At 34.1% G+C, this 12,463-nt stretch overlaps 1 protein-coding gene across 8 annotated transcripts in view; it reads right to left on the reverse strand.

Annotated features, from left to right (window-relative positions):
• Positions 1–1,908: 1,908 nt before the first annotated feature.
• LOC309439317 (janus kinase and microtubule-interacting protein 1) overlaps positions 1,909–12,463 on the reverse strand; it is a 119,452-nt gene continuing 108,897 nt past the window's right edge. For 7 of the 8 annotated variants that reach the window (XM_082051743.1, XM_082051745.1, XM_082051744.1 and 4 more), the window contains 5 exons: positions 10,366–10,428; positions 9,053–9,151; positions 5,925–6,026; positions 3,100–3,153; positions 1,909–2,114 (listed from right to left, as the gene is read on the reverse strand). In XM_082051743.1, coding sequence (XP_081907869.1) covers positions 1,911–2,114; positions 3,100–3,153; positions 5,925–6,026; positions 9,053–9,151; positions 10,366–10,428 — 522 coding nt within the window. In that variant the 3' untranslated portion in view covers positions 1,909–1,910. Of the gene's footprint in view, positions 2,115–3,099; positions 3,154–5,924; positions 6,027–8,809; positions 9,152–10,365; positions 10,429–12,463 lie in introns of those variants that run through there. The other variant, XM_082051750.1, reaches the window with a different exon arrangement.

Below are 12,463 nucleotides of genomic sequence, written 5' to 3' on the forward strand. Positions count from 1 at the left end.
GCTTGATTTCCAAAATATGACTTCTAGTGGCTGAGTGTAACAGTTTTGATCTAAATAAACACCAAGTGTGATTAGTTAGCACATGTGAATATAACTAGCATCATATCTATGTTTGCACTACCATTTCTCTACCAAAAGATCCCATTATGAGATGATTATATATGATAGTTTCTTTTAATTAAGGAGTTATAGGAATGTACACGGGAAGCTAGCTGTCTGGCCCTTATTTGGAGGGATATCTGAGAGGAGGCAGTGGAGTTGTTTGAAATTTCCTTTAGTCTAAACAACTGCCAAAACAATCATCCAGTCTGACTTATTAAATTTTGTCTAATTTTGTCTGCGCTGTAAAATACAATGTTATGAAACGTGGTATCGTGTTTATTTTGTTAAGGACAGTGTAGGGCTACTTTCCATTATTCTTTGGCCTAGTAAACTTTGGGTATGGATAGTGCCTTCTGTTATGGAGAAAATTAGAGTCACTTGATTAGCCTGTACCTCAAACGTGCACCATGAAATAAATGAAAAGGATTCATGATTCTCAGGATACCCTCTTGATTCAATTTGCTGTCATCTTGTACTTACTAGGTTACTGTGAGGCACTTCACTGAAATAGCATCAAATTGATAGAGTCCATAGATAACATGAACTATTTAAATCTCATTATTTAAATGAACTCTATTTCTCTATAGAAGATAAAACTAAAATCTCCATCTTTCTGATGGAGGGTTCTGTTTCTGTAATAACCAGATTATGTGACATGACCATGAAGGAAACAACCAAACAAAAAACAAAACAGAGACAAACCAGGAACTGGCAGAAATTTTATCAAAAAAAAAAAAAAGAAAATAAATGAAATTATAGACTAAATTTAGCATAAATAAATAAAATCGCCATTGTAATTGTATGTTTCTACTCCTTTAAGGAATTATTTTAGTTGACAAAGCTTCCAATCCCTTATTGCTGTCATCAGTTGCTAATGCAAATAATTTATAGATAACAAAGTGTATGTTTTATTCTGCGGAACTGACACAAATTAAACAAACTCACCAGTTCCAGTGGCACTTGTTCATGAGAACTAAATTACTTGAGGAATAATAACCTAAACCAATCCCTACAGTTTAGTCAGTTTTGCTATCTTGTGTACTGGAGTTGTTCCACTTTCCTTGTTGGATTTAGACTATGATCATCTCCTCCTCTTTTTAATGTTCTAATGCAATGAAAGCCATGTGGGTTATAACACTTTCCCTAATTTTTATTTTGCTTATAGCAATTACACACTTACATCAATGATTATTAAATTACCTAGTTTAGATTTTCTACATTAAGATATTTAGATAAGTAATTACCAAAATTACGCCAATTAAAACAATTAGCACAAAATGCTCAAATTTTAATTTCAAAGTTCAGATTCTGAATTTCAGAAATGCATCTAGGAAAGATTTAATAGAAACCTATGAAAAGGATGAACAAAACTTCTTCAGAGAAAAAGGCAAGTCTGCCTAAGGTCTACATGTCATCATTATTCATATACAGATTATTTTCTCTCTGTAATTGGAAGAGCAAGTAACTAGTCTAGCACAACTGAGTGACCTGACTGGTTACCTACCTTGTACAAATCATTTTTTGTTATCTGTGCCTAGTAATTTATGGAGAACAGGACCACATACCACTCAGAGGCTTTTCAGTCATACACAGAATGAACCAAAATGGACCATGGTGTTACAACTTGCAGAGGACTTCCCAGCAACCTGTTCCCAGAGAGCTGAGTACATTGGCACTTCTGAGAATGAAGTCTCTTCTGTTAAGTGGCTTTTTAGTACTTTATTCTAAGGGAATATATCCCAAACTTGGCTTTATTTTTAAATTGTGTTTATTTTATAAGTTTGATTTTATGTCAAGACACCACAATCTCAAGTCACGTAAAGATGAATACATGCTCCAGTCCAGATGACTTTAACACAGAAGCCTTGCTTCCCAGGCAACATTATGTGGTATCTTAGAAGACATGGCCAGTCTTTAGGCAGAGAAAAATCTTTACTGAATTCTACCTTTTCACAGAGGGAAAGCACAGTCACAGCTTGGATTATTGCAACCTGTTCTTCATTTCTCAAATTCTAAAATACAAAAAGATGCATTTTAATTGGATTGGAAATCCATATTTCAAAAAGTGATAATTTTAACTGTATTTTAAATAATAAGTCAGTTCTAACATTTAGCATTTTATAAATATGCCCATAAAGGATCCCATGATTGAAAGTATTGAAAATTAAACGAAGGGTGCTTAGTCTCCACTTCATTTCCATACGTCAATCCCACAACACTTTTATAATATTTCATTATTCAGTGAAAATTAAGTGGTTTCTGTCTGGGATTTTTAATTTTTCTTTTTTCCTAGTCCCAAAAATGTCAGTTCACTGAATGGTAGCCCTGCAGCAAGTGAATCTCCCCCACATGCACTTCAGAGCTAGGCTTCCCATTAACAAAACCAATGCAAAGATATATCAAGTACCACAGAAACCTCCACACAAATTTGAACATTAAAAGTAAATCTAGAGCTTAAAACTAGCATTATAAAGACCTCAAACTGGACCCAGCTCCATGAATGTTTGTGCCCCAGCCACATGACAAAGATTTTATAATTTATTTGGCAATACAGGGGGCAAAAGGGAACCAGTTATCCTTGTCTTTTCTCCCAGTAAATCCATTTCTGGCAGAGCCATCTTTTACCTTAACAGGTGCTACTACCACTATTAATACTCAAGAGAAAAATCAGGAACAACTCGGTCTGGCTTTTACTTCCTTATTTTTATCTCCTAGCCTGTTTGATATATCTTTGCTCTGCCTACTACAGTTCCTATTTTTGATATGTCATTCAGCCAAGATCAAATCCTATCTTCAGAAATACACTTTTCACTAGTATCACTTTACCTGAAAGATTTTAAGTTTGTAAACACAGTACCTAACAATTTTTGTTCATGCAAATATAAACATATAAAAATCACTCTGTGCACTCTCTTGAATGTTATTTTCTGCTGTGGGAAAAAATGCTTTAAAGTAACCATAAAACTACAGGTATATTTGAAATTAAAAAATTGTTACCCCATTATCTCCAAGAATATCTAGCTTCTTCATAAGTTCAGATATATTCACGTCCTGAAAAAGATGGTTAACACTTATTTTTTTATGTGGTAGGTGAGAAAGTTTTTATATGTTACATTTTATGTAGCCTTTTTTCACTTCTGCATGCAAAAAAGACTTGAAATATAATTAAGTGAAACACTGGTTTTGCATCACAATTACAGAGTGTTATTGATACTTTCAGAGACAAAACCAAATGTCACTCTTCATTATAGCAGGCAACCTGGATGTCTGTGTATGAAGGCAGAATATTCCTCTACAATTCACATTTACCATCCTGCTGATGTATGCAGAGGAAAGATCAAAACTGATAAACAGGCTGAAAGGACTTTGTTTTGTTTGAAACAGAGCATCAAGCACACTGAGCTACAGAAGTCAAAATGAGAGCATGAACAAAATAATTGCAAAGAAGGTTTGTTGGGTGGTTTGGTTTTTATTCTCTTTGTTAAATAAAAAAGTGGACTTTCAAATCAGCGTTATGGTAGAAGGGAATTTGCACAGTGAGCTGCACATGCTCCACCAAGCACTCTCAGCTCACAACCTTTGTGAGTAGAAAACCATGTTTCTCTGCCAGTCATCCCCCAGATCCACAACCCATCCTTATTAAGGCCCAGTCACTGAAATCAAGAAAAACATTCTTCTGATACAAAAAAAAAGAGAGAGAGGGATACATTCACACAATTTCTGTGTTTTGCACAGTGCCAGGAACCATTCCTAGGCTTCAGGCGCCTATTTTCTACTGCAAAAAATTGTTGGAAAGGTTCATGGAACTGTTTAACCTGCGCTAATCACTCAACTTCTACTCATATTCAGCACTCTTTAGAAGAGGCCAACATTTCACAGGGCTGTGTCTTGGCTCACTGGTTTCATTACTTACAGCACATTGCATGCTGCTTTGTGTCTATGTGTTGTGCATCTGCATTGTGTGGGTACTCAGAATGATCGATCTTTAAAATTTTTAAAAGCTAAACGAGCTATGCTTGCAAATTACATAACCACAGCAGAATATATTTGCTCATGATTCTGTCGCTAACAGACTCCAGCGAGGAACACTTAATAAGAAATGAAAGATTTCCTGAAGACCAGACACAGATGTGGGAGAGACTACAAATTAGTCCATCCGGGCTCCAAAAGAGGAATTACATGTGCCCTATTCTGGGACGTCCCTTCCTCTCTTCTGTCTCTCCCCAAACACTTCAGCAGTGTCTCCAAATGTTACATTAGTTATTAAAAAGAGCACATCAATAATTTTAGAATGGTGCAGAGCTTAATACACACTTGTGTTTGGATTGATGTTAAAATTATTGATTTTGATCAGCATTGACAATGTTGAATGTAAACTTCAGCTGATCAGTTACACTAGTGAAGAATGAAATTCAGTAAGACATGCAAGTTCTTGCAACTATTGAGCCAGAAATATTCATTCTACTTCATTTATTTCCATGATGAAGCATATAGGAATATTTAGAAACCAGATCGAATTTTGCATCTGTCTAGAATCTAATTTGTTACTGATGGCTAATGATTTCAAAAGACATTGAAAACATGTAAAAAGTCAACAATTTCAGTATGTCCATTGATAGGTGACTGTCCCTGATTCCAGGTAAGTGAACTGAAAAGGCACATTGAAAAAAACACCTCTGTTTTGGAATGCAACTGAAGACAGTGGAAAAACTATGAATTCTAGATCCTGGTAAGCTGTACGTGTTACAGCCAACATGCAAATTAGAATAAGGGATAAGCTAAAAAAGCAGGGCTGGCGTCCCATGGAGGTTCTATTTGAAAGGTAATATACTAACTGATGACTCCTTTTGTGGTTTGGGAAACAATTACCCAACCAAACCTGTAGGTAATAATCAGGTTTTAACTTTTTTTTTTTTTTTTTTCTTTTAGACTACTCAGCTCCCCAACAATATGCAGCCTAAAATTTGAGTTTATTTCCAATAAAGACAATATTGTGCTTATGAAGGCACTGAATAGAAACAAGCCTTCTTTAAGAGGACTTGTAAATATAATTACAGATACAAGCATAAATTACTAGAGAGTGCCATGGAGTATAACATAGAGATTTCCACTTTAGTTGCTTGTAGAAAAGGTACCCTGGCCTGTTGTGTAACATTACTCACAAAGGAAGTCTGAATTCAGTCTTAAGTGAACCAGTATGCAAATCAACCTGTACAGCCAGACTATTCAAGGAAGAACAGCCATAAAAAGAGTAATTCTTGCTTACTCTTAGTGAAGCTAACCAACTGCCTTCTGCTTGATTTAAAATGGTAGATAGAATCTCACTTATTTGAATGAGTTTTTGATCAGGCACCTCATGCTTCAAGGCCCTGACCTAGGCAAATAACTTAAGCATATTAATACAACAAAAACAACAAAAAGCATAAGTGCCACACTAAATTGAGTGTAAAATAATAGATTAATGTTGTATTTCTGACTTTAGATGAAAACATTTAATATAAAGAACAAAATACTGTAGCAACTCTGCCAATGATCCATGTCAACATTTACATTCTTCTAACATTTTCATAGGAGTACCCTAAACTAAATGTAAATTATCTTGATTGACCAGCCTTCATTTTCATTGATGAACTCCTGACAGACCACCAGATTATATTTTTATGAAACTCTTTCCCCAGTTAAAAATATCTTTTTTTTTACTATATTTATTTTTTCAGATTTTCTTCCCTACAGTAAGGAGGCAAACCATTATTTTGGGTATTGGGTTGGTCATTCCAAAAAAGTTCCTGGCCATCCAGCCCTTATGAATGCTCTACATATACCTTTATTCCTTCCTGTTGACAGAACAGTTGAAGTGCGCTTCCATTGTTTTCAGGGAAGGTGGTTATATGAAGATTAAATGCCGGCGACCTTCGTTCTCTCTCCTGAGGAAAGATTTTGTTTAAAAACAACACTTGTGACTATATGTAAATCTTTGTTTCCTATGTTTTCAAAGCATACTTGTACATTAAAAAGGCAGATTCCTATTCACATTCCAAATATATGGTATGTCCTCCTACTTTCAACGTATGTGAAAGATTTTGGCTTTAGCTAAGCACAAAAATGGTATTAGCTTCCAACCGGTTCCATGCACGCATAGTTTCTGCAAAATTAACCAACACTCCTCAGATGGTGAAACCCTCTCACACTTGCCAAATACCTGCATCGAGCCCTAAAAGCCTGCGGTTTTATATGTTGGTTATAACTGTATTTAACTATTGCTTTCTTTCATGGAACAAACAGTGATTTAGAAAGAATAAATTACATTAAAAATTAAACTCCGTCATGAAATAGTATTATCACTGAAGATTTTCTCAATAAAATTAAAGCTGCATATCTGTTCCCTGTTTGTTCTACGGTTAAACTTTCTATTAGAGCATATAAAATCCCCAGTCCTGTTCACTGAACAACCCAGGATGTTGGAAGATGTTAAAAGGCAGCACTACTCTACATTTATGATATTCTTTGTGCCAAAACTAAAAACTATAAATTCCTGTTTATCTAAAACTATATAATTTCTAAAACTTATCCAGCCTATCAACTTGATCTTCACGTGCTTCTTCAAAACACCTGCCTATTACTTTTTCAGTAGGTAGAAATACAGTAAAACAATAAATACGCCACTTTACTTAAATTAAATTTTATCATGCAAGTGAAAATGAATGGATTAAGGCTCTGAGCAACCAAGGCATTTCATCTTACTCTGAATTCTCTATGGCCATGGGAACACAAGTAAGGAAAAGTTTCCTCTCCATATTACAGGAGGCGGCACTGGCAAGAAGAGCTTCAGTTTCTGACAGTATAATGAAAGGGAGTTACTGCAAATATTTTAGTTCCTATGACCATCCGTGCCCTGCCCAATATGCTAAAACACAAAATGTGGTGCTTTAATTGATATGGAAAGTGGGCTGCATCCACTCAAGCAAGTTGCAAAGCACGGTAACTCTTGTTCATTAACTAGCTTAAACGTAATTTGAAACAACAATATAGAGGGAAATATCTCTGTACTCTATACATTTCCCCCACCTCATATACTCTATTTAAAATAATTTTTGCATTAACAGTCTAATTTTGAAATTTGCTTAAATGACCTAGTTCCTGTAATCCAAAACTGAAATGCAAATTCTTGTCCAATTCAGTCACCCTTTAATATTTTTTTAAAAATTATTTTAGTGCATTAAACTCACCTGAATTTGCTTGCATTATATGACAGAAAAATGGTTGTGTTTTCTATTCTAGCTTAATTTTCATCTGAAATAATTTAATTGCTTTCTAAAAAAATACTGTCATGATTACCAGAAGAATTCATGATTTTACTAAAGCATTCACATTGTCAGTCACATTTGTGTCTACATGCTTACCTACTAAGGAAAAAAAACCCTTTTCTTGCAATCACACAAAAATATTTCCATTGCTATTCTGTGAAACAAGCCCTTAAAGATCTGGCACACGGAAGACCTCAACATATTACTCTGAGCTATTTTTGATGTGATTCTTCTGTGTGAAAAAGGCATTCCTAAAGGTTGTATTGAAGCACTTTTTTTTCTTTTAGTAAGAAAAAAAAATTAATTGTTCTACTTCTAAGAGTACTTACACTTTAGGAAGCAGTTTCTAGTGTTTCTGCCAATTCAAATACTAAATTCTTCAGTATTTTACAGTTGCTTAATAGAATAGATATTTATTTGAGTTATATATTTATTTATCTATCCTGAACTTCTACTGAAATTCTAAAAACCTAAATTCACAATTTTGAATATAATGGGCTATGACATCAAAATATATGGTTGATAGGTAAAGGATTAAAAAAAGATTCAGAAAGGTCAAATACAAAAGGGAGAACATCCACGTGATAGGAAGACACGACATTTTTGTCGCTGTCAGAGAAGTTACACATGCCAAGATTTATGGTGAAACGTGCTGGGTGATGAAAATTATGGAGGAGTGACAGTGACAGATTTCTCAGAGAGTTCACTCTAAATGGTGTTAAGAATGCCGATAATCTTTGAAGTTGAACAGCGTGTTATCAGGCAATAGAACTGTGTGACAACTGGGCATCACACAGGAGTAGTTAAGTGTTACTAAGCTCCACATGGGCCCCACTTACAACATGATGAGAACCATTGTTTTCTACTGTAACCACAGGCTACATGTTAAAACTGTTATTCACAAATAATTTGACGGATATTTTGTTTATGCAAAGTATCGAATTTGTTTGCTATTGGCAACATACTACTTTCACGTACAGAAGTTGTAGCTGTGTTTCACTAGTTTAACTTTGACAGACTTAGAGGGTTTTTTTCCTTTTGCCATTGGCTGATGCCAACTATTTCCAGTTCATGACCATTTTATACAAACAGAAAAGGTAAGACAAATTATTTTAAAGCTGATATAAAAATGCGTTCTTTTAAGATGATTTTACTTCATATAGATGTTGTCAATCTTACTGTGACTTAAAGCAATTATACATTGATGTGATGGATGTGTCAGATCTTTAGTCAGATCATTGCATGCAAGATGTGAGAAGGTGTGTTAATTGAAACAATGCCAACCAAGGCTGTAGTACACATACCAAGTGATTTTACATGCAGGAAAGGAGCAGTTATGGAAATGAAACAAATAAAAAAGGCAAAACATTGCAAAACAAAATATTTTATTAGATGAAAAACAAACTATATGCAATATATATTAGCTATATTACATCTTTATAAACATTAGTGAGCACTCTCTTCAAAACTTATTAAGGCATTGGCATCATGTTCATTATCTCACAATACAACAATTAAAAAATAGATACCTAAGTGATTTCCCTTAAACATGCACCAGACATCAGTAATCTTTACAAGAATTTCAGCTTGGGTTCAAACATAATTTCTGCTCCATTTGAGAGTTTGCAACAGAGAGAATCTCTTACTTCAAGCTCTAGCACTCTGAATTCTAACAGCTCATTCTGGTCTTTTGCGTCTTGCATCTCATTCTTCAGCTGATGCTCTTCTTGCTCCATTCTGTAAATCTATGAGAAAAACACATCATCATAACACTCCATAAGCAGTGAAAAAGACACTGTACAGAGTAATGAAGAGGGGGTTGAGACAAAACTTATTTTAGTTTCTCATTAGATGTTGGGCCATGTCTTGGAGATAAAGGAACATCACATCAGAAAGTTTTTGTGAGAACTGCGAGCAGCAAATGGTCAATGATCTCTTAGAATAGTAATCTAGTAGTATGAAAAGTGACATTAATATTATATCTAAATAAGTTAAGCAATACAAGCTTATTTTTTAAAAACAAGTCAATGAAACTAGGTTACACTCACATTTGTGTAGGCTGTTCTCATTGTCTTCGCATAACTAGACATCTACTCTTTACAGTATATGAAAGACAATAATGGAGAGGTTTTGATGCCTACTAGTTAATTTTGCAGATTTGTGCTTTGGGGTGCTAATAATGACAAAACAGAAATTGAAAATCCACTACTCATTATGCCAACTAATAGCTTTGGTCTCCTGTCTAGCTTAACTGGGTCATCTTTTTTTTTGTATGAAACTAAATAAAAGTGGAACATCTGGCATAATATACTTATAATACCCATGTAAGTGTCTGAATAAAGTAAGTCCAGCCGTAGCTACTTTTAGCCATGAATTTTTCATTGGTTATCTTATTCCTATTATTTTAATATTGAGCTAGTACTATAATTAACAAAAAATAATTATTTGACTTCCTGAGTACTAAATTTCCCACCAATACCAGTGAAGCACAATGAGGTGCTCAGATCTGCGTATCTCAGACAGTAAATGATATAATAGTCTTAAATCAATCAGTATCACATGTGTAGAAAAACTGTAAAAAATGGGAGGCTGAAGGGAGTAGGCAATTTTATTAGTGATCAGGACAATAATAATCTTTGTGTAACTTTTTTACAAAATACAAGATTCCACATTATGCTTAATATTTTCAATTCTGTTTTGTTGGACACTAGAAACATCAGCCAGGTTGGGTTCAACTGTTGACAACACAACATGTAATCCCACAGTAAAGAGCAGCTTCCATTCCCAAAGAGTACAAAAACATACTGGTACTTTAATCAGACACTTATCTGAAGTTCTGTTCTCGGAGAGAAATAAAGTAACCAATTTTCACGTTGATGTTCCAGTACTTCATACATTCATTTCCTTTTATAAGAAAGGGCAGCAATTATGAAAATATTCCCAGATTCTGAACACATACCTTCTCTAGTAACTCCTGGTTTGTTCTGATTAACAACTGCTTTTCTTCTACCCATTTTGAATCCTGTGAGGAAGAAGAAGATTAAAATATTGAAAGTATATATATTTCTTTAACCAAGAAAAATGAATAACCACAAGAGTTGGATGATTTCAGACATAATTGTACATTCATGTATAAAAATGGTCATGCATCAAAAAATAAAGGCTTTCATAAATATTTCAAGGATCAATAGCATTTTAAGTTACAGAGAAAATAAAAATTCCTTTATTTTCCTGAGGCTGAGTCTCTTCTTTCCTAATATATTCCAGCTAAGCATATACTTTAAAATCTTTCCGTATAACAATTTGGGTGAACTCAGTCATATGATATTTTATGTCATTTTAAAGGCATTTATTTACACAGCTTAATTCAAAACTGTTTCTTTCCGTTGTAACTTTCCATGGGAACTTTATTGCAAAATCATCCCAATTTTCAGTGGTGTAATGCAAATCCAATGGAGAAAGGGAAGAAAAAACATTTAGTTACCCGAATGATTGAAAATAAGCTTTATTAGTACGCATTTAATTGCCCTCTGCTAAAAGTGTGAGAATCAGGCTAACGCACAGTATTTGTGATAAGGAATTCAAGGCTATGGAGGAAGGGCAGTGATCTAGGACATTCTATACTCCACTTGAAAACCTTATTTCCATTTGATCACTTGTTGAAAAGCTGATCTTTGCTTTTGGGTTTTTCCACGGCTTCAAAAGGCCTCATCAAATATCCCTATAAATGACTTAAGTTAAAAAAAACCCACTGCCAGTCATAGCTGGATATTCAAATTTAATGGTTTATAACAGCCAGTTTCACATGTTGAAATGTCTTTACTAAAGTATTAAGGCTGATACTTACTCTGTCAGCAAGATGTTTGCACACTGATGCTGCACAAGAAATTAATGAAATCTGGATATCCCAGCCCATCAACTAGCCTTGACACATCAACCAACAATATCTAAAATGTTATGATATATTTACATTTTTTTCAAAAGTTTAGCTTTTCTGCTTACTGTCCATCACATTTACATATTCTACTGGTCATTCTCCTTTTCCCACATAAATACAAAAATGTGCAAGTGTGTTTTAACTTTCATACAGTAAATAAGCTCTTCAGGTTTATGATGTTAAAAGTATCATACTAAGAAAAATATAGTAAAATATGTACCGAAAAGGCAGGACGTTTGTCAAGAAATTTTCAAACAAATTTAAGAGATGTTGAAAATAAAATCTAATGTCTAGTTTAACATTTAACTAGCATTTTACATAGGTCAAGGAATGAACAAAGAGTTGCACTCACTGACTTAGGGTGCATAACCCAATGCATGCATACGGTAAGAGGCAGGTTCAACAGTTACACCAGACCTGCAAGTTCCACTACTCCAGTTCACACAAGTAGAAAAAAATTTATTAATTTGCCCTATTGATAGTTAACCTTGTGTCTTTCTTGATGAAGTTAGTTCCACTCAGCTTTCTGAAAAAAATCTTAACTTCAGTGTGTTTGTATTTATATGCACAACAGGTCACCAAGAGAGCTGAACATTCAGAAAAAAAAAATCCATCTGGAACATTACATACTCCAATATTTTGAGATTATATACCACTATTCATATGTTATAAATTTGCTTCCCTTAATATAATATTTTGTATGCATGCACCTCAATGTACCTTGCAGAAATGGATTATTAGGTTTTTTTATGTCTAGGGGAATTCTAACAGATTGAGCTCAGAAGTGATTAACAACAGCCTTTGACACTTTGAAATTACACATAAATTGTTATAAACCAAGCTTCAAATCATTTTTAACAATAAGATTCTAAACTTCTGTTCTGAATTTTACTTCAGTGAAATTGTGAAGGTCTTCACTCCTTCTATTTCTTAAAGCTGCAAAGTAAGACTAAAAATTCCTGGGATATACACTAGGATCTTTTGATTAATTGTTTCCTTTTCAAACGCACTTTACAGAGTGGTTACCAAAATAAACATTTCACAAGTATTATTAAATCATCATCACTACCATGACCTCTTAAATGACAAATAAATAATTTAAAAAAATCACATAGTGGAC

The sequence above is a fragment of the Streptopelia decaocto genome, assembly GCF_964273445.1.
Source record: "Streptopelia decaocto genome assembly, chromosome: 4".
Taxonomy (NCBI): domain Eukaryota; kingdom Metazoa; phylum Chordata; class Aves; order Columbiformes; family Columbidae; genus Streptopelia; species Streptopelia decaocto.